Genomic DNA, 24,184 nt, shown 5'->3' on the forward strand with positions numbered 1-24,184 from the left:
TATGGGAAAAGAAGACCAAAGGAAGACTTGGGCTGCAAAGCAACACAACTCCTTGAACAAAGAGCAAATGAATACAAAAAAATATATATACGGTCGAATTGAGAAACCTCCTCCTTTTTTTTGAAGTCGGTTAAAAAAGAAATAAAGCAATAAGGAACCGCTGTTATATTTATTAAGGTAGCTAAAATTAATTTTATTTTATGGAAATAGACCTTCCGTACAAACTTTCAACCCTTGTTTCACACCCTCCTAATTAAATTTTCGCAACTAAAGTATCTTGTAACCTTTTACGTAAGGTCTCAAATCGTGCCAAGTTTCATTTAAATTAGATAATTCCAGAGTTTCAGTGTGTTGCGCAGACAGACAGAACAAAACAGTATATTTTAGCTTTAGTGTCGATTATTTTTTGTTGGAGAACGTAGAACGCCCTCCAACAAAATTTTCAAAATATCTTCATTATGTACAGAATTTGACCTATTACTGTTTTATATGTAGGTATAGATACTAACCAAGTAGGTACATATTAGAAAAATAAAATAATACCTTGATTGTTAAATATTTTATTAAATTAAGTAAAGATTAAGTAGAAGGTAGTAAACTATACAAAATAGCTTTAAGTTTAGTTATTAAATAATACATAGTTATACATAGTTATGAAGTAGGCAAGCAGGTACCTACCTTCTTATTATAATGTAAATTATTGGGAATTGTAAGAAACGTAATATTTATTTTGACCATTATTATATTATTACAGTTAAGAATATACCTAGTTAGGTACATATAATTACTATGGTGTTTAATACGTACATTAAAGACTAATTTATATCTACTAAATAATATTATATGAATGTGAAAGTCCGATAATCCGTACCTTTTAACGGCTTAATTGCTGAACTGATATTATATGAATTTTTGCACTTTGATAAATGGGACCAGTAAGCAGAATAGAGGCTGCTTTTCGCCCCCCAAAAAAAAATCATAGCTCCTGCGGGATTTCACGTTAACGGTTACGGAGTCACAGTAGATATTTCTAGTATAATATGCAGATAGGTATCAATTTTATTACATTAATTGCCTATTTAAGAGATTACTCTAATTGAAGTAATTACTTACTCGTATATTATATTTTATCATACAGAAATATCTTTGATAAACCAAGCTCTATAATTAATTCTGTAATAACATACCTAATAATATATACTCAGATATTCAACTAAGAGTAATTTATTATAAATAACTAATTAGACTACAAGTAGACTTAACTGAGGCATATACCGAAAAACTTAATACAGCCAGGCAAAATATTTATGTAAGTACTCATATCTATAGCTTGACCAGAAAAATAAGGGATTTGAATTAAGGCCAGATGTTTTTCTTTGAATTCCTTGTTGGTATGTTTTGATGCTCACAAGAATATATTTTATTATTTGCTTAGTTTAATGATTTAGTTGCTATGTCAGATCGATTAAAAATACAATAACCCGTCTTGACAGTTGGGTAAAAAAAATACCATGCATATTAAACCCTATTAAAATAGAGAGGGCGGGATTTTTTCAATCGGCCCCGGGCAGCGAATTCCAATAGTCACTGTGGCGCCCCCAATTCAAAATATTTCTGGTCAGCCTATGAAATACAAATACCTTTACAATCTAATTAATATGTCTTATTCAAGATCATCGATCAGTGAGTCTAGTTCTTTTTTAAGTGTCACTGATTGCTCTTTCTGTATAAGAACATCGTCTTTAAGTCTGTCGACGTTCGCCATTAGCAGTGCGTTTCCTTTCTTCAACGCATTCACCCTTGATTCGTGCCTTTTCAGACGCTTCGACAAGTTTTCTTTCTTATTGGGTAGAGGAGCATCCTGTAAAAAAGTTATAGTTAAAAAACAGTAGGTAATAACTACAGTATCATCATCATTATCATTTATCAGCATCCACTTCAGGTCATAGTTCTCTTTTAAGCAGGGCCAGCGCGCTCTATATTTTAGCTTTTTGTATCAACAAACTGCAGTATCAGCATAACTAAAATATCCTTGTGGCTGCCTACTTCTAAGAAATTGCGCGGCGCACCTTGGTATTTCTTTATTGCAAATCAAGGAAACGGCCAAGCCATACACTGTGACTAAAACGTAGAATTGTAGATAATTGAAAACTAGGATTTACGCAGATTTTACAAAACACTTTCTAACTCTATCATAAAGTGTAACACCGTATGATAGAGTTAGAGAGTTATGTGTAAGGGCTTGTACTCGTATCTTAGACCATCAATAAGAATTCTTATTAATGGTCTAGGACTCGTATAGAATTGCCTTTCCACGAGATCTGATATCTAATTTTTTTTACAGTGCAAGCATTCGCATTGGCTTTAATTTACATAAAAATTTTTTATTCTATCCATAAATGAATTATCTTATCATTATTCAATTACGTTTAACCGTCGTAGGCTTTTTCAAAATTTTCAATTTTGTTTTTTATTTTAAACGTGGGTAAAGGTAATTTTATTTATTGTAAATCTTGTAGACACCGCGCGGTTTCACCCGCGTGGTTCCCGTAGGAATACGGGGATAAAATATAGCCTATAGCCTGTGAGACTATAGACTATACTTATATTACTCGTAGTCTGTGAGACTACTAGTATGCTAGACTTAAATTTAAGTTATCTTACTTCTGGTTCACTTTCACTTTCGGTTTCACTTTCTGTTTCTTGTTCAGTTTCGGTTTCGGTCTCTTCTTCTTCAGATTCACTCTTCTTCTCCTCTTCTTCAGATTCCTCGTCCTCATCTTCATCTTCTTCGTCCGAGCCGACCTCCTTCATCATTGCTGCCATTTTATCTACTTCTCGTTTTAACTCCTTATACTTTCGTTTTTCATCTCTGAAATTTGCAACAATAAATAGATAAGTTACATTGCAAATATTACATAAATTATTTTGATCGAAATAAGTTATAAAGCAATCAATAAAGCGAATTTTAATTTGTAAAAGCTTGAAAATGATTCTTAATCTTAAATAATACTTTACAGAACTGACGTAGTATCTAGAATATAATGGCTGTTATATTATTTTCAAGATGTTTTCTTTCTTTGAGAGAGTTTAATTTTTTTTTTTTTTAGTAGGTACGTTAGTTATACTATTTTAATACTAACTTGAGGCACGCTTGCTGATTCTTTAACGACATCTTATATGCCATTCTTTCCCTTTTCATGTTATCTTGCTTTTCTTTTAAATGACGAATTTTGTTCCTCATGTTGCGCACTTCTTTCTCGATACGCTTCTGCTTCTTTTCTTCACTTTCATCCTGAAATTTCATTGAAAATTTAATAAGTAATATATATTTTTCTTATAAACTAAATTAATTTCTAACATAAAGTAAAAGTGAGATTCATCAGCTAAAACTTTAAAAATGACTTGACTGATCCGAGTTTTTAACAGACTTAGACTTACTACAACAGAAAATAATATAAATGGAAATAGCTAAATCAATAGTTGAAAAAACACAACTTAATTGGGTATCGCAAATCTATAACAATATACAAATCTATAATTTTTGGGTAATTTAAGGTTTTATAATTTTAGGTTACTACAAAGTCAGTTAGTCCAATGTAAATTAAGTTTTTGACACTGATAATATTTACCTCTTCTGCTTCTGACGCTTCTTCTTCTTCGAAGCTGTCATCTTTCGTCACAGAGAGTTGCTTGATGGCGTGACTCGCACGTCTTGAACCGACGTTGGTAGGCATAATTCCCTGAAAAACATCATAAAATGGAGTTAATATATATTTTTATCAATTTTAAAGTCTGTGGTTACGTTAATGAAAGTAAAAAGCTTTATTAAAAAGTGAAAATTCTTAAAAAAATATATATTTATAATAATTATTATCTTTATTACTTTTTCTTTACTATAAAAGAATAATTATTGTCATATCTTTTTATATGAGGCTACTTATTTTCCCTTCAAAATTGTTAAATTTCATTAAATATCACTTGACTTAATTATTTATTCGTCATTACGATAGTTATTATCAGTGTTATTTTTTACCTCGTCATCTTTGTTATTGTTAGTAAAAGCGTAATTAGCGTTATTGTTGTTAGTGTCAGCATACATATTCTTCAGTTTTTCAGCTTCAGCGGAGTCAACATCAATATTTAATAACCTACACTGCTTCAAAAAATCAAGTTGAGATTTTTGATAGAACGATAAAGGTTCTTCCGATTTTAGAAGCTCCTCAATATTACCCTGCAAATTGGATTTAAAGCAATAATTAAAATAGTGAATTAGTAATCAAGCGAAATTCTATCCATTTAGGAAATTTACATAATTATTGTAATAATACTAAGTAGGCTTTAGTGAAAAAAGTTAGGTTAGGCCTAAGTAAGCAAAATCTGTATAAACATACCGCTAGAGCCTGCTCTAATTTTTTTTCCAATTCTGCATTTTTTCTCTTCACTTCCTCCAATTCTGTCTGGGCAGTATCTCTTTCGTCTGCAGCTTGCAAATACTGTTTTTCCAAATTGTCTGCTGTTTCTTTTGCCTTTTCAACTTCTATTTTTAGGTTGGTTACTAGTCTTTCATCATAGGCATCTGTTACGGATATGACTGTTTTCTGCTGTTCTTGCTTGATAATAGCACGCTCTCTTGCTACCTCGGCCTCTAAATTTTGTATTCTTGTCAAAAGCCGCTTATTTTCTCTCTCTTGGGCCTCCCTGTTTCTGTAATTTCAATAAAAACAATAGTATTAATAAATTACATAAACAACATGGAAGAACAACATCGAGAATTATTCTATATCGACAAAAATATCTTTCGCCTTGCAGACTGCACTAAAGATTTAAAAGTCATATTATGGGTACGCGTTTATTTTTAAAGAATAAGAGTTAATATGAATTCACCTAACAGTATAAAAACGAGATGTACCTAAGTTCCATAGCTAATAACTGCTTAGTAGACTGAAGATCATCTCTAACTTTATCAATGTCATCCATTTCGTCAATTTCTTCTTCTTCTGCAGCTGCGGGCGCCTACAAAAATCAACAAGTGTAATAGTTAGCTATTATTTACTTTGTGAAAACACTATCATAATGTTCAGATGCACTAAATATTTACCTCCGCAATGGAAACACCGGATGGTGATGCAGCGAGATTTGCTTGCGACATTGACTTCTGCACTTGTTCTTCTATAGTCATTTGTCTTCTGAATTTCCTTAACCCTTCTAAATGAGGTTTACTTCTGTCATTTGTTTTAACTTTCTTTAGTTTCACACCTTTGTTGATTTCTTTCAACAATTCATTATGGGAGTTAGGTTTCTCAGACTCAAATATAAATTGATCCTTATTTTTGACGACTACTGATCTTGTTATTATTGGATTTGACCTGAAATCATTAAATTGTTATGTTAAGATACGCTAGGATAATGTTCAAATAAAATTTAATTCAGCATTTTCATTCAAATACTTAAGGTAATACTTTGATTTTTGATGATACCAAAAATCATGATGTTGTGGTCTCTTCTCGGAGCAATTCGCATTGTAAATTTAATTTTAAGTTTACGACAAATTATTACCACCCTTATCTTATATATTAATAACTGACGTTTAGAAAGTGCCTAAACTTAATTGAAATATATGAAAACTGACTATTGACTATTGACTATGTACTGCGATTGATTGCGAATTTTTTCTGGGCAAAAATTAGTAATAAAAAAGTTTTCCTTGTACCTCTGCACTGTATGCACAGCTAATTGTGTAAATAACATGTATAAGTAAATAAAGTTACACAAATTCACCTGTCATTACAAACAACATGCTTAAGCTTTCTTCCTTCTTCAACCTCCTTCATCATATCACTCCAGTCAGGCCTCTTCCTTGGTCTGCTTCGAAGCGATTCAATTTTTTTAAGCTTTGCTGGATCGACAGGAGCTTTTTTGAACTCTGGTGGAGGGGGTAATTTAGGAGGCAGTGGCGGTGGCATTGGAGGCGGTGTTGGTTTTAATAAGCCTGAAAAAATGTTTCCAATTCCAAATTAAACTAAGCGGGTTTTAAATAAATAAACTGAATTTTATTTACTTTAACGTTTAACACATACATTTCACAAATTATACTACATTTATTATAGCGTTTTACCTTGATACATTTTCACTTCAGCCATAATTAATCTTAATAATATAATAAAGCTTTTATCACGGCACTGTTTAAATGGAATGCTGCATTACATTCGTAGCTGCATTATCTGGTGTATTTAAAAATAGAACTTATTCAACACTACTATGAATTGTTAACTAAGCGCACTGTTTCACTGATCAGTTTTCTTTGGAGTCACAGATTTTTAGAATTGAGCGTTAAACGAAGACGTGTATACCCGTCTTCAAGAGTGTAGGCGTTTGCACCTGATAGGCGTCTCGGCTGTATGCGGAACTATCCGAGACTATTTTGGACCTGATTTAGACCACAAACTGTCTAGCAAGAGATCAAAAGGAATAGACTGGAAAACAATTTTAACGAGCCTAAGGAAGACATTATCTCAAGAGGAATATGGCTTTTATGAGTGTATCGGGTACTATAGAGTATCTATTGAAATGTTCATTACGATGTGTAAAATAGGTACGCACTGAAATAACGCTATCTCATTGAGGTGCGCATGATAGATTGCCAAAGTTAAATTCATTTCCTTTGTGTGTGATATAAATGTACGCCAATCGGATTACGAACCACATGTATATATGCCAAATCGATGTTAAAACAAAAAACATAATAGTGCGATTAAAAAATATTTCGACTTACTCCTTAAACTTTCATTTTTAGTCAGGGTATGGCCTTTAGGAACGTCATTGGCTAAAGTCTTATCAATATTTTCTTTGACTCGCTCATGCAGAGGATCTCTCCATTTCTTCTGCATGACTTCATCCTTTGAAGGTGCCTTTTGTAAAGAAGGTTTACGCGGAGGGAGCTGTAAAATTTCATTTTTATTAGTTTTTATTGCTAAATACTTAGATATTAATAATACGATATATTTTTGTAAATTTGCTTACCTTAGAAGGAGTTTTTTCAAGCGGCGTAGGTGGTTTGGTTGCCATTTTTTCTTCTTTTTTCTTTTCTTCAGCCTTTAGTTTAACCTTTGGTTCAACCTTAGGTTCAACTTTTGGTTCAACCTTAGGTTCCACTTTTGGTTCAACCTTAGGTTCAACTTTTGGTTCAACTTTTGGATTAACCTTAGGTTCAACTTTTGGTTCAACTTTTGGTTTCTCTTTCTCAGGCACAGTAGTAGCTACCTTATCAGGTTTTTTGGAATCTTTGTGGTCGGTATCCTTGCTAACGGTATTAATCACAGTTTTATTGGTTGGTGTTTTATTATTTACCGTGCTATTTTGTTTAATTGTATCATTTTTGTCCTCAGATCTCTTATCAATAATACTAACTGATTTTTCTTTTGGCTTCTCATCAATAGTCCGAACGCTTTTCAGTATCGACTTTTCAGGTACGATAGTGTTTTTATCTTCGACCTTAATTGGTCTACTATTACTAACTGTTTTTAGCGTAGGTTTGATAAATTTAGGCTTATCCTCCTCTAGTTTTGAAGCTTTATCAGCAAGTTTAGCAGCTGAAGGTTTGACGAGTTTCTCTTCCGCTTCTGCCAAAACACCGTTTTCAGTCTTTTCCCTTATTGTAGACTGCTTTTTTAAAACCGCTGAAACAATAAACATTAATATCTGGTTAACATTAATCAATAAAACGTTCTTCAGCAGCGCTTCAATTTAAGCTTATGGCAGCTTCCGTGGCACAGTGGTATGCGTGGTGGATTTACAAAACGGAGGTCCGGGGTTCGATCCCCGGCTGGGAAGATTGAGATTTTCTTAATTGTTCCAGGTCTGGCTGGTGGGAGGTTTCGACCGTGGCTAGTTACCACCCTACCAGCAAAGACGTACCGTCAAGCGATTTAGCGTTCCGGTACGATGTCGTGTAGAAACCGAAAATGGGTGTGAATTTTCACCCTCCTCCTAACAAGTTAGCCCGCTTCCATCTTAGACTGAATCATTACTTACCATAAGGTGAGATTGTAGTCAAGGGCTAACTTGTAAAGAATATAAAAAAAAAACAGTTAGAGACTAACTTAAAATATATTGGTAAATATGACCTGTGTCATCATCATCGTCTTAGTTTAAATTGTAAGATATATTTCAATGTAATTTGGACTTAATCCCGAGAAAAAATTTAATGGTAGGTATATTTTTTCAAGATTTGTTGACTGTTTTTATAAAACCAGTGTCTGAGCAGTTTGTTAAAATAATGTTTCGTTGTTAAAATTGGCGTTTTTGAGGAAAAGTGAAAGTGATAAAATTCGAACACGTGTACCGTCCTCATTTCGATGCATTTGATGACATTTGCGCACGTAAATAAACACGAGTGATGCCAAGATGGCCGACGGCCGACCTTCGCTATTTTAGCGTGATTACATTTGAGAGCCCTTGCGGCTAATCTTTTTACTTTGTTACAGAAAAATATGTCAAACATTTTAAACAAGAGAAATGTGTTTTTTGTAAAAGATATATTTTTACACGACGATAGTTCGTAGACGATTACGAGTAGTTTAATATTTAGAGACCGTTCACATTTTAGATTGTTTTTTTACCGTTCACGTTTTTGTCATTATTCATTGTTTTGAATAGGCGTTAGTAAGCAGGTGTTACTTTCTGGAAGTTAATTATAGATAGTGAATTTATTTATTTTGCTATTCACGAAATTCAACGAATCCATGCGATAACAGATCTGTGAAGATCTTCGCATCGTAACTAGATCATCTAGACCATCATCGTAGAGTAGTTCTAACTAGGCTTTAGTTAGAACTACTCTAGCATTTTAGTCGAGTAGTAAAATTTTGCTGCTAAACGTGTCTGAACACCAAAAAATTTGTCGAATACTAACCTACTCGAATAAATTTAGTCTTTACCAAAAATTTAGTCGAGTTCTAACCTACTACGACTAAATTTTAGCCTGTAGAGTAAACAGCGTAGAGGTTTTTTTGTCGGATTAGGTATCTAGTTAGGTAGTAAAAAAATATATCTGAAATATTATAGTGTGAGTCTATAAGAGTCTATGTTATGGTCATGACCAGGTCTTCAACATTTTGTAAAAGCCAAAAGCTTGTCAGCATAAAAGTGCAGTAGGCAACTATGGAGTTGGGATTATGCTGGCTTTTGGAGGTGACAGATTTCAAAAGTCCAGAACAGACAATCAATTGGAGCCTACATCACTAGGCGTCATGTAGACTTGACGATAAACTTGATCATGAGTGGCTGGCGTTAGCGGCGGGGTACTTATGGGGCCGGACTCTTAAAACTAAGTTAGGTTTTGCCAGTCACATCCGGGTGCATTCTAGATGGTAAAATTAAGGTGTCGCCATTGATAGATACGTTAACGAGGACATCATAAGTTTGTTTTACGAGTATAATGTAGATAATATAGCCTAACCAGGAAAATAAAACATGTTGTGAAAAAAAAACTACACACATTTTCAACTAGCACACACAGCTACTTGTACAGATTGCTAAAACGTTATTTCCTGTGGCTAGAGAGATCTGGATTGAGATCCAAGGTATTTTATTTTTCTAGTATAAAAAGTAGTCTTTATTATTTCTCAATCCTCTTCTCTATCTTCTCCTGAAGTCCCATCAAAATCAGTTCAGCTGTTCCAGAGATTAGTTAAGACAAACAGAACTAAAATTTTAAAAGTATCTTGTTTGTATTCTACGTGTAAATAACTAAGTTTAAGCAATTGAGAAAACAGTAATTTGGAAATCATAGACGGACACTTCAATTATATTAATATGTACCTACCTATTGAATAATATTGAAATATCCAAGACAAACTGTATATCTCCTCGTAGTATCTACTAATGTGCCATCAAAAGAGTACATAAACCACAAAATAGCGACGCTTAACAGTGTCTTCTTATAAATCATACCGCGTATCCCCAACATCTTCGTTTATTTTGTAAAATGTCCGTCCTCTCTAAAAATACCGCGATTCGTTGGCGTCGACTGCCTCGGAATATCTCAGACTCGAAGGCCGATTACATATCACGATAAGATTTTACCTAAACGCTATCAACGAGACGACATACAAGCAGAAACTCTTTACGAGGAACCTTAAAACCTAACATCAGTGGCATAGCGTGCCTTAGAGGGGCCCTGTATCATAACTAGTTAGGGCCCCAAATTAAGATTTCCCACAAAAGTAACAAATACAGAAACATTAAATGAAAACAAATATTTATTGATTATAAATACAATTATAATAATTTATAGTTTTATCGGTTTCGGAGTGAAACGTAGGTAGGTACGTAGAGAGTATTTTGTCGGACCTGGGTGACGTTGTCGCATGGGTTCGTCGGCTTTTCGCGGATAATAGCAAAAAAATAAATTATTACATATTTATGATTATGATGAACTTCCGCAAAGTAACGCCTGCTTCTATCCAATATTTATTGATTTTAAGTTACTTCCAATCTTCCTCCTAGAAATTGAGCTAGCAAAACAATTCAAATTAAATATACACTTTCCTTGCCCTCAAATTGATTTATTAAATCATGTATACCTAAAGATTATTTCGTTTTTTTAATCTCTGCCTCTATATCTATTTAATTAACAATGACAAGTCTGCCCATCGTCCTTAGTCTCTATAGTCCGGGAGCCCCGTATCATTGATACGGCTGATAGCTACGCCCCTGCCCACTCATACATACTCGTATCATAGCAGATTGAAGAAATTGCCAATAAATGAAAGGCGGATTTTTGTTGAAGCCATGTAGTTTCAGAACTTGATTTGAATATGTTAAAGCCATAGTTTCAGATCCTACATTTCAACAAACAAGCGGCAATAGATCTGTAGGCTCTTTGCCTTGCAATTATAGTCTCATGAAGATCTTATGATATTGTGCAGTGCAATATTGTTTTATAAATAATGTTTTATTTGTTTTGTAAAAGAAGCTTTGAGTGCAATAATTATTTTTCTACAAATAATTTCAAACGGCGATGGACAAACATCGTGAAGAAACCTGCATAGGTAATTCTGCCAATCCGCATTCTATGTGTTGAGGACTATTAACCTAACCCCTCTCACTCTGAGATAAGACTCGTGCTCAATAGTGAGCTGAATATGAGTTGTTAATGATGATGATGATGATGATTAATAGTAGAAAATAAGAAACGCAACTTCTCTCCAGATTCATGCTGGATCATTAATCTCGTAAAAACAGTCGAGTGTGTTGACTGCGTGAAAAGAAAACAAAAGACTCTCTGAGTAAAAATAGAATGATAATGTTATTCAGTTTAAGTGCAGTACGAGAAAATATTTCGTCGGTTGAAAATGCGAAGTAATTCAGCACGGTCACTGTACACGGAGTCAGGGGAGTAGCTACTGCATCAGCCGTATCAATGATACGAGGCCCCTGGACTACAAGGGCCCCTTACGTGTGAAAGGAAAAATAAGTAAAACGTCTACAATAAATCTACAATATTACTGAATCTGCGGTGGTGCTTTCCAAAAAAAACATTAAAAAAATATTATTAAAAGAACAAAAAACCCGACGTTTTTTACGAAAAGCATAATGAACTGAAAAAAGAAAAACAAGTATCACAATATCTATATAAAGTTCTGACTAATTTCTTTATGTTGCCGCATGCGGCAAAGAATGAAATACCAATGTTTGTCAAACATTGGTATTTCATTCTTTGCCCGTAAGAAAGTATTATTTGTCCGCGCCTGGCCTGCAGCACTACAAAGAAATTAGTCTGTAGTTAGTTGTAAGGCTACGCTGCTACACGGAGTCTTATTGCTGGCTGGTTACTTTTCTGGGTACTATCAGAGCCATGGTAAGTAAATTAGCAAGCTTGAGAAATTTTTGCGTTAGTCCTAAATGTTAAAAATCTTTTGATTGCCAAGAGGATGCTAACTAACCAGAAACCCCGTGGCTATTTGTTAAATATTACTTGGATGACCTCGGTTTTTTATTAATACGTTAATGAATATTAAAACTAGATCGCTTTATATATGTATAACGCCCGCGACTTCGTCATTAATTTTTCGGAAATCTCCGGGAAACCTTGGATTTTTTGGGAAAAAAGGTAGCCTACGTGTTGTTGCTCAATAACCTATTTTATTTTCCAGTGAAAGTCCCATTTAAATAAGTCCAGCCGTTTCAAAGATAAGCCCGGACATACAGACATGCAGACAGATCTATGCAGACAATCTATGTTAAAAAAGTTCGATTGTGGTGGTGGTACAATATTTAAATGTTAAGGATCTCCACGGCCACGATGATCTATCGATCATCGATCGATCGATCCATCTTTCTATCTGTACCTTGCACCTTTATTTTCCAGTGAAAGTCCCATTTAAATAAGTCCAGCCGTTTCAAAGATAAGCCCGGACATACAGACATGCAGACAGATCTATGCAGACAATCTATGTTAAAAAAGTTCGATTGTGGTGATGGTACAATATTTAAATGTTAAGGATCTCCACGGCCACGACGATCTATCGATCATCGATCGATCGATCCATCTTTCTATCTGTACCTTGCACCTTTATTTTCCAGTGAAAGTCCCATTTAAATAAGTCCAGCCGTTTCAAAGATAAGCCCGGACATACAGACAGATCTATACAGACAATCTATGTTAAAAACGTTCGATTGTGGATATCTTAATGTTAAGGATCCCCACAGCCTCGATGATTTATCGATCATCGATCGATCAATCTATCTATCTGTACCTTGCACTATTTCTATCCTTAATTATTTATGTAATTGAAGATGGTAGGTAATCGCTTAAGTTGAATTCAAAGGTACCTACTTGTATCTCAAACATTATTACGATGAAATGAATGATTTCAGTAGTCTATAGATCTGCTAGTTGCTTATTAAATTTAATCTGAGGGTAATAGATCTCTAAATCCATTAATATTGAAAGAACTGGCATTACAAAATTGTTAAATCATTAGTCTATGACGGGCGGTGGTCATTTATATTTCATGCCAACATCTATTGTAGGTAAAAAAGAAAGAAAGAAAAAATGTTTATTTTAAAATTGTGCCACACACCACAATGCCGAAGCACCGATGCAACGTTCGATGCTTCAACCGCCCGAGCAAGGCAAGACCAAAACTCAAGTAGCAGAAGAATCACCACACCGTCATGTTTGGCACAACCTTGAAAAAGGTACCAGCTCAGCATTTTGCTGCATGATTCAAGAATGCAAGTAGGTATACCTAACAATAACGCATAGCCACAGAAAATATATATACAAGACATAACACAGTTACAACCACGGACATAAAAAGCGCATCTTAAGGCCTTGTTCGTTTGGGCGGTATATCCAAAATTTTTTTTATTTATAAATTAGTTCGGAATACTTTAATATTTTGAACTAGGCCTTATGCCTAGTTCAGACTACTTTAATATTTTGAACTAGGCCTTATGCCTTGTTCGGACTACTTTAATATTTTGAACTAGGCCTTATGCCTAGTTCGGACTACTTTAATATTTTGAACTAGGCCTTATGCCTAGTTCGGACTACTTTAATATTTTGAACTAGGCCTTATGCCTAGTTCGGACTTAGTTATTAAAAATAATTTGCAAAGGCATTAATTACTATTTATAGCTTTTTTTTTAATTATTTGCCTTGCTTAAATTACGCTTCAGAAAACATAGTTGATACAAATAGTTACCCCTGAGACTATAATATTATATTCAAAATATCCGTCGCAACTGCGTTGTGCATATTATTATATCAATCGTAGGTACCTCTACGCAAGTGTAGAGGGGTCTTTAGCCCATTACAGCTTTTTGCACGTGGGACGGAGACTTACGCATGCGAGATGATTTGGCAATTTTAAATTTTCCATCTTAAAGGGTTATTTGATTTTTTTTCCATTTTATTAAAAACCAGCGGACGCCCGTGACTTTGTCCGCCCTTAGACCTCTTTAATCCTGCCCTTACATTATTATCGCTGTAAAAATGGAGTAACTTCTCCCGTTTTCCCAACATTTCCCTTCACTGATCTGCTCCTATTGATCTTAGCGTGATGAAAAGTATACTATAACCTGTCCAGGAGTATGAAGATAATTGTACCAAGTTTTGTTTAAATTCATCGAGTGGTTTTTGTTTCTATAATGAACATACAGACCGAGAGACGAAAATTTTACTGATTGCATTTTTGGTATCAGTATCCATCACTAATCACCCCCTGATAGTTTTTTGGAAATATATTTCATGTACAGAATTGACCTCTCTACAGATTTATTTTAAGTATAAATAATTTTATTTTAATCATTTATTCTACTACTCTTACTTTTATTACTATTCTGCTGTATATGCTACAGTCCGTAGCATTATTAAAATATTTTTTAATAATGCTACGGACTGTACGTACGTATTTACGATTAATAAACCGCTAAAGCCATTAACTTTTATGTATTTTATTGTAATGATGATTTACTAATAGTATCTATTTGATCATTCTCATTTATGTGTCTAGATAATAATATTATAAAACATTGTTTATTTTAATACATTTTTAATTTGTAAGGAAAATGGCATTTTGTAAATCTATACTCTATAACTACTAATATTATAAAGAGAAAGTTTGTGGTGTTGTAGGGGGTAATCTCTGGATCTACTAAGCCGATTTTGACAATTCTTTTACCATTAGAATGTCACACTCTTTGTGAGTGTCATAAGCTATATTTTATCCCCGTATTGTTACGAGAACAGGAGCTAGGCGGGTAAAATCGCGGAGCGTCTGCTAGTAAAATATAAGCCTAAAGAATTCAAGAAGATAATATGTTAATTTACCCGTACCTCTTTATTACTTACAATTCACTCAAATTGTCTACATGCTCTAACTATGCTTGCAAACTTTACTATTATTATTATACAGGTCTATATGACAACTACTCCAAAATTACTTGTTTAAAATTCAATTAAAATACAAGATAATCCTGTAATTACCTACCTTGTATTGTAATGCTATACATAAACACAATTTAGACGTTTAATTGTTTGTATTCGCATTATTATTACAGTTAACAGAAAGATCAGCTAACCCAATTCATACAGACCTTCGTAAACTAAAAATACTCTGCCACTGTTTTATTTAACTGTGTTCCAACTTCCAAACGTCACAGAGCACGAATGCACCATCTATTAGCAACTCTTAAAATCACATGAAGCACTAGTTTCAAGTTCCTTTCTCACCAAAAACGAGCACTCCGCGTTACGTCTTCGTCTCCAGACTAACAAACTTGTTCGCTTTGGGAGATACAAATATTGAGTCCCGAAACCCTGCCAAAGTTTCGGGAAGGTGCTGACGTCACTTTGTAGGCGAATCCACCGACATACATACAACTAATAGCGTGCACTTTGAAATATTGCCCTTACGCAAACGGCCATGTCTGAAAAGACAAGTCGCTGAATTTTTTTTTTATATTTTTCACAGGGTTGACAACCTTGTGGCCATGGAAATGTGCAATTTCTATTATTAGTGCATTTATTATTGAAGGCCGCGTGGCGCAGTGGGTAGTGACCCTGCTTTAGCATCCACAGCCGCGGGTTCGATTCCCACAACTGAAAAATATTCATGTGATGAGCATGGGTATTCTCCAATTCGCTTACCTAGTTTACAGTTCGCTGAAAGTTTGTGAGTGGTTAACGGTAGTTGTAATAAATAACGTGGCTATCAATTTAGTACAACAATTTCAAAATCCGTTTATTAGTAGATCCACGGCCTCCGGGGCGCAGTGGTATGCGCGGTGGATTTACAAGACGGAGGTCCTGGGTTCGATCGCCGGCTGGGCAGATTGAGATTTTCTTAATTTGTCCAGGTCTGGCTGGTGGGAGGCTTCGGTCGTGGCTAGTTACCACCCTACCGGCAAAGACGTACCGCCAAGCGATTTAGCGTTCCGGTACAGTGCCGTGTAGAAACCGAAAGGGGTGTGGATTTTCGTCCTCCTCCTAACAAGTTAGCCCGCTTCCATCTTAGACTGCATCATCAGGTGAGATTGTAGTCAAGGGCTAACTTGTAAAGAATAAAAAAAAATCCAGATATTACCCCAAACTTACAAAGCTTAACAGCTGTTTATCATATTAGTACCTACAGATAATTGATCTACTGTTAATTCTTAGTTTTAATTCATTTAAATTTAATTATTATTAGTTGCCTCGACTGGTGACAGAAAGGCTGGCTCATTTTTAGCGCAAAGGATCAGCCTGGCTGTCCTGCGCGGAAATGCACGTAGGCATGATTTGTATAGTTATTAAGATAAGTTAGCTTGAGTTCCTTATTGTATTCTTTCTCAATAAAAAAAAGTTGTGTACAGACAAAATATTGTCATAATATAGCGCTATCCCTGATACATTTCGCAATGGGACAGTATTTCAACGCGAACATTGCACCGTAAACACACATAGACAGTGGACACACAACCACAAGCGTCGTTGTATGCGTGGGCGCATATTATCGTCACTTATTAATTTAGTACGCTACGCTGGACATTATTTCTATACATATTCCTACTGTTCACGTGATAAATAAAAAAAAAGTAATAAATTCATCCGTTTCTTACTATAATTTGCGATGTTTATGACCATTGATAATATATAATTAAATTGCTGTTCATTAGCATATTTCAATTTACAATTTTTTTAATGTACGTCTTTAAAATGGCTTACTTATTAGGTGGTAATTTAATATTAAGATTTTTGTAAAACAGTTTGATTTAGCAACTAAATAATTATAATCTTTATCCAAAATTAATTTAATTACAACATTACAACATTGAAAAGCTGAAGGTTCAAATATATCCTTATGAAAGTTTGTTGATATACTCCATGCCACAAAACAAGTCCCGTAAACGCGGCGCTTATGTCATAATGTTGCTCATTGTCATTTTGGTAATGGCGGTCTTACTGTCATTTGTGTAAGGCGCTGTCAATTTTAGTTCAGGTTTCAGCCACGGGACTTCTTTCGTGGCGCGGAGTCTCAGTCAAGCGCAGTGGTGGGGAAACTGCTTGCTTTGAGATTTCCATTTAGTTTAGTAGGTAGGTATATCTTTTTTAAGTTGTGTTTGCTTTAATAATGCAAAGTTTACATAGATATAAAAGCACTGAATATTTCCCTAATAAATAATTGAACTGGTTTGACCAGTGGCGTAGCGTGTCTTGGATGGGCCCTGTTTCAAAATTAGTTGGTGGTACGCAGGGTAAGGAATTTTCACAAAAGAATTCTTATAAATTGCTTTTAATATGACAGTGACTTAACCTATGTAGGATGTTTAATTTTTTTGGCTTCACGCTTAACCCGGGTTTTTTTTTATTTTTATTCTTTACAAGTAAGCCCTTGACTACGATCTCACCTGATGGTAAGTGATAATGCAGTCTAAGATGAAAGCGGGCTAACTTGTTAGAAGGAGGATGAAAATCCCCACCCCTTTCGGTTTCTATACGGCATCGTACCGGAACGCTAAATCGCTTGGCGGTACGTCTTTGCCGGTAAATATTGCTTTTAAGTTTTTTTTTGCAGATAGTACCAGATTAAGTGACATTGTCTACATTTTACCAATTTTTGTTTTCATACGTAAGGGTGCCCTGTAGTCTGGTATACGGCTAATACGGCGGTAGCTACGCCCCTGTGTTTGACGGACAAACATCACCTAAGTTACCGTTGGAAAAACTATAAAAAGTTCCATATCACTGCAAGTTTAATTTTGAGTTTGACTGCTATTCAAATAGCTATAGATAAATTATGCAATAACGCCTGCCAAAAAAGCGTTAGCAATTATTGTTAATAGTGATCATTTCATCGTCTCCATCAATAGTGATCAGGGAAGCAAGTAATGATTACTGAACGTAACAGTTACAGATATTTATAGATGTCTTATTGTTCAGTACGGACATATGCGAGATGTGGCCACAGTCCATAGAAACATAAGGTGTAAATAATAAATATAAATCATAACTAAACCGAGGTGATATTACATGTATAGAACAAGTGTTTATATATCATTATATGTTCCGCGTTACATGTCCTAGAAGATTGCACGTCCGTATTTGTAACAACATTCCAATGTGAAGCAAATCAAAATGTGACGCAAGACAAAAAAAAAGTAGTATATAAGATCTTAAGTATTGTAAATATTTATGCCATTACAATATAATACACAACCGTGTAAGGTCCGTGTTTTTTCACTTATGGGTAACCAAAGACCAATGCATAAATATCTCGTTTTTCTCTATAAAATTTATGGCAACGTTTTGGCGGTGCGCGTCATAAGAAAGCGTGCGAAAGCCAGTGTTAGTCACGATGTATAAGTATAACCTATTAGAGGAATTAGCACAAGCCATTTTGTCACTACGCTCACGTATGTTCGATGCCAAGTAATTAGTTAATGATTGAGAATGTACTCCACAGCAAGACAGGCGGAGTAGACACGCTGATAAATTGATGTTTTTCTTGTTCCATTGTCAAGGTACAATGTAGTTGTAGACTTGAAAAGTAGTAGGTAAATATAAACTGGAGAATACAAAGCGGATCTAGATTTAGATGTGAAGAATGCCAAAATCTTACGTAAGTTTGATAAGGCCCGCCTTGCCTTAACACTACTAATCATTTTATTTAATGAAAAGTTGTCTCATAACTGCGACATCACCAAGGTTTTGACGAGCTCAGTGGCGCAGTGGTATGCGCGGTAGATTTTTACAAGATGGAGGTCCTGGGTCCAGGTCTGGCTGGTGGGAGGTTTCGACCGTGGCTAGTTATCACCCTACCGGCGAAGAAGTACCGCCAAGTGATTTAGCGTTCCGGTACGATGTCGTGTAGAAACCGAAAGGGGAAAAACATAATTTGTCCGTAGAATCTATATCTACCGTCGTACTCATAGCTACTTACTTATTTTAACGTCAAACACTACGTCAGCATTGACGTATTTCATCATCATCACCACATATAAATGGTGATGGTAAATATAAAAACCTACATATAAATAAAATAGAAGTGTCTGTCATGAAACTGTGTTTTGATAAGCACATAAAGTGTCTGTCACGAAACTGTGTTTTCATAAGCACATAATAGTGTTATTTACATGATACCAAGTCACAAACAAGCTTTATTAACATTTTTATTTGTCTGTTTTTTTTGTTTGTCCGGGTTAATCTTTGGAACAGCTGAACCGATTTTAATAGAACATTTACTGGAAGATAGAGAAGGTAATGGATCAACTATATACTTTAGAGGCTACTTTTTATCACGACAATCCATGGTCCTGGCGGGATTTGTTAAAAACATAATTTCACGTGGATGAAATCGCAAGTCTCCGCTAATCGATTTATAAAATCACAGGTAAATGAGGCTTACTATCTTCATTTCAAATTGAATATAAAAATATAAAATTAAACATTACTGAGTTTAAAGGAAACTTACGTTTTAAGGGCGCAGGAGCTGGTTGTGGCGCAGGTTCTGCTGTTTCTGGTTTTTCGGTGCTCTTTGGTTCCACGGGTTTCAGTTTCCTCACCGTCCATGGCGGAGGAGTCTCTACGTCCTTCTCTTTGACCCAAGGAGGTCGGAAGGTTTCTCTTTTCGGAGGCGCGCCTCTATTCACGTTGCCGATTGGCATTCTGGTGTTCTGTGGAGAATTCGTGTGATTTGTGTCTTGGAATTTAAAAAGTCCTATCGGAATAAATGTGTAAGTATACTATTAAGCAATGGTAACAGGCGTCGCTGTAGAGAATTCATGTGATTTTTGTGTTGTAATTTAATAACTCTATGTATGTTAGTATATTAATAGATAGCAAGTGTGTACTATGTAAGTCAACCAATCAATAAACAAAGGTGGCAGGTGACGCAGGAGTGCAGTATTTGGAAGCATCTACTCGTATACAAAAGGTCCACGTGCAGGTTTGATAGGATGTTTTTGAAACTCGACAATTTGGGTGTCATATTGGTCTCTATATAATTATGTCTAACACGATACTAAAGATAGAGAGATGTTAAACAATTCGAAGCTTAAACTGTTGAGTTACAAACACATAATACAGACGCAAAACGCGTGTTAGTACAAAGAAAACGACGATGCACCCATCATCTGCTTCGACAAGTGTGATGTTGATGATGATTCTAATTAACTCCAGGAAATATTTAGAAAAATAAATAGATTGAATATAGTATCAAAGTCCATTTTTTATTAAATGTTCTAAAGTTAATCTAGCTATAAAAATGTTTTATTAATATTTATAGAATATTTTTTTGGAAATAATTCAAGAGCGTTGACCCTGACCTTCAATGTAAGTTATTTCTCTTTTTTTTTGTGACCCTGTAAATTTTACGAGCCTATTAAAAAATAGAACAGTAGATTTCTGTTTCCTGTGACTGAATATCAGATTGTACCCAATTCATATTACCTGAGTGTAATTTTTGGGCGGAAAATCCAATAATTGTTCGTACTCGACTAAAATACTAAAGTAGTCCGAACTAGGCATAAGTGTTAGTGAGTGGTTTGGTTAGCCTTTGTGAGTTCGGACCACGAGGTCCTGGGTTCGGAACCTGGGTCATGCTATGAGGTCTGAGTTAAAGAAATTCGAAAGTTATACGTAGCTGAGATAGTAATGGGGCCCTATTTTTTATTAGCATCAGGGCTCTTGGTTACCTTACCTAGCTACGCCACTGATTAAGTATAGTGCACACAAAATAGTAGAAAATAAATGAGGGCGCTGTCGTTCATATGGTAACCCTGTGTACTGTTACCCACTTGGTATTGCAATTACCGTGATACTTGACATTAATTGATATTTTGTTCTATACGTAGGTAACATTATGTTCTTATTTATTTTATATTAAATAAGATGATCGGTTGAAAATAATATTATTATCTAATATAAATAAATTAATAAATATATTTGAAAAATACTAACTATCTAGCCCAGAAGTAAGCATCATGTGTTAAGGGTGATTTAATGTTTACATTTAAATTAATACAATTATTAAATTTCAATAAATTAAAATGAATCTCATCTAAATAAATTATATTTAAAGTAATTCGTATGGTAATTATCCAAATTTCCACTGTGATTTAATAATCTGATAAAACTATCAATAATGATTGGTTGCTCTATAATAACAGATCTTTCTGATAATGACAGTAAATGTTGTGTTGCCACACAGCGAATATTTTATTTACATTTTTATTAATTTCTACTCTTTTATATCGCACTTTAAAGATGTTTTCTTTCTTTGTTTCATTGAACAATCGCCCACAGATACATTAGACGAAATATTCACTCTTCGCAGTTAATAAATATAAATAGCCCTCTAATCTCAAAGCATTCTTCCCTTCACACTATTTTTGCTTGATTGTGTAGGTTGAAGAATTTGAGTTATGAATATTTTTTGCGAGCTTTTATTTTACTTGATATTTTCGAGGTTCAGCAAACCTTCAATTAGGTAAATACTTGATTTTCCATTTCCAATTTTATGTATTACTTTTTAATAATACAAACTACAATTTAAAACATAGTTATTTCTTTTTTTAAAGATTGTAAGTTGAGATTTTATAGAATTTTGTCTACATACTTGGAGATCAGATCTAAAATTTTGGATAATTTGGTTAAACAGAGTTTAAAGCAGATGCTTGAGCATCTTTAATACTTACTAACGGACGATTAAATTGTGTTAATCCAAGGTATGATCTATCTAAATTCCAAAATCCAAAGCCAAATCAGTCTAGTAGTTGCAAGGTGAAGGAGTAACTAACATAAACACTTACACACACACACAAACTACTGTACTAATGTCGAATGTGCCTACTGTTAGGTATATGTGCTTTATTTGTCAATATTTTTCCTGCTTAGTTCTAAGTAACCAGCAGGAAGTTAAAATCATTAGCTATAGTTTTGCACTTTCCAATTTCCAATTCCAATTTTATTCTATTTTTTGTTAATTTTCTAAAATATTATTAAAACAAAAGAAACAATGATACGTATGCATATGTAAACCAATCATATTATATTTATGTAAATACCTTTGTTGATATCTAATTTGATCTTAATGTACCTTTCAATAAGGGTTACATTGCAAAATCCTCTAACCAGATGTGATTTGTGTTAGTCTGCAGCTATTCTATTTGCCAAGTTATTCGCTCGAAGTTTACGATGTTCCATGAGATCTGCCGGCTGTTAAAATTTTCATTCTCCTGCTGTGTTTAGCGATGATGTTGTAATAATTACTAATTTACAAGCAAAACTGTGTAATTCTGACTCTAACACCGATATTTTCAATTTAACAACAAAGAATTATTGCATTGTATCAGTTTTTAGGTTTCCGAATGTACGTAGTACAAAAACGGAACCCTTTTAATCTCACTCGCGCACATTTTAATGTCTGTCCGTTTTCTCCGAATATAACAAACCAATCCAGTTGAAATTTGGTGCACATATCAATCGGTGTGACCCAAATACAGGGATGTATCGCAAATATTACTTATAATCAAATTATTATTTGCAGTATTTTGCATTATTTATTTAGATACGTATACCTAAGGTGTAATATCATTAATGTACCTACGTATGCTTATTAAATTTATTTAAGTTTTTTTTTCCATTTATCTTAATTCCTTATAATTTGCTCCTAGTTCATTTTGTTTTGTTTTTTCTTTCTTTATTTATTTTGTATTCGTAGTTTAGGTATATTGTTTTATAGTATGTTTTGTTCTGTTTATTTCCTAATGTTTTTTTGTCTATTGTACAAGCTCGTTACCGATAATAATTAATGTTTTAAACATGTATTTCCAGTATATCTGTCTTAAAATAAAATAAATTATATTGTGAGCATAAATGTTGTTAGCCTGTTTATTAAAATAAATTCAAGGTTTACAATATAATAAAGAGTACCTAAATAATAACATAATAGTTATAGATTACTGTGTATTATATTGTTAAAATGCATCTGGTTCAATGTGTTAAAAACTCATGTTATCTTACGCTAATGTGTTTTGCGTGAATGTGTGTAAAGCACAAATGTGATACGCACTTGACAGAAAACACTAGACACAACACTAAAGTTTCAACTGATCATTATTTGAACTAAAAAAAATTAATAATATTGTTGAAATGTGTAAATAGATAAAAAATATTCAGGACGCTGCGTCAAGCGCGCGTGGATACAGACTAGCCGCGGAATTTCAGCTTCGAACACGCTGGAATTTATAAATAGGTGCGGCAAGATGGCATGTAGAACGTATAATTCGGGAGTGTAAGCTCTATTAACATAATAATATATATATCTCGGACCAGCGACTGTCTGCGACGTCGTATGTTACGAATTTTTTGAAGTACATTTATCTTCTATCATTCTCAACCCATATTCGGTTCTCGAGCCCGAGTCTCCTCTCAGAATGAGAAGTATCAGGCCAATATTCCACCACGCTGGCCCAATGCGAATTGGCAGACTTCACACACGCAGAGAATTAAGAAAATTCTCTGGTGTGCAGGTTTCCTCACGATGTTTTCCTTCACCGTTCGAGAAACGTGATATTTAATTTCTTAAAATGCTCACAACTGAAAAGTTGGAGGTGCATGCCCCGGACCGGATTCGAACCTACGCCCTCCGGAATCGGAGGCAGAGGTTATATCCACTGGGCTATCACGGCTCATACCTACTTATAATAAATCTGTAGAGAGGTAAATTCTGTGCATGAAATATATTTCCAAAATAACTAATACGGGGTGATTAGTGATTGATACTGATGCCGAAAATGCAATCAGTAAAATTTTTGCCTGTCTGTCTGTCTGTATGTTCGTTATAGAAACAAAAACTACTCAACATATTTTAACGAAACTTGGGACAATTAATTTTCATATTCCTGGGCAGGTTATAGCATACTTTTCATCGAGTCAATAGGAGCAGATCAGTGAAGGGAAATGTTGGGAAAACGGGAGAAGTTCCTCCATTTTTACAGCGATACTACTGTAAGACCTGGATTAAAGACGTCTAAGGGCGAACGAAGTTGCGGGCGTCCGCTAGTATTATTAGTATATATATTATATACTATATTACTGTACTAATATTATAAAGAGGTAAAGTTTGTGGTACTGTAGGGGATAATCTCTGAATCTACTAAACCAATTTTGGAAAATTCGACCGCCTACCAG

General features: G+C 34.4%; 1 protein-coding gene across 2 annotated transcripts; it reads right to left on the reverse strand.

Moving 5' to 3' along the window:
- Positions 1-550: 550 nt before the first annotated feature.
- LOC112054688 (DNA ligase 1) lies at positions 551-23,195 on the reverse strand. 2 transcript variants are annotated; one of them, XM_024094551.2, is made up of 13 exons: positions 23,064-23,195; positions 19,464-19,665; positions 7,024-7,679; positions 6,776-6,941; positions 5,782-5,992; positions 5,102-5,369; positions 4,913-5,016; positions 4,395-4,707; positions 4,037-4,234; positions 3,633-3,743; positions 3,144-3,295; positions 2,665-2,872; positions 551-1,861 (listed from the first exon to the last, which is right to left on the reverse strand). In XM_024094551.2, exons 2-13 carry the CDS (start codon positions 19,654-19,656, stop codon positions 1,664-1,666), a joined length of 2,778 nt encoding a protein of 925 aa, XP_023950319.2. In that variant the 5' UTR covers positions 19,657-19,665; positions 23,064-23,195; the 3' UTR covers positions 551-1,663. The 2 variants fall into 2 exon arrangements, with proteins under 2 accessions (XP_023950319.2, XP_023950320.2); XM_024094552.2 differs by lacking the exon at positions 4,037-4,234.
- Between the last annotated feature and the right edge of the window lie 989 nt (positions 23,196-24,184).

Source organism: Bicyclus anynana, chromosome 8 (genome assembly GCF_947172395.1).
Source record: "Bicyclus anynana chromosome 8, ilBicAnyn1.1, whole genome shotgun sequence".
NCBI classification, from domain to species: Eukaryota; Metazoa; Arthropoda; class Insecta; order Lepidoptera; family Nymphalidae; genus Bicyclus; species Bicyclus anynana.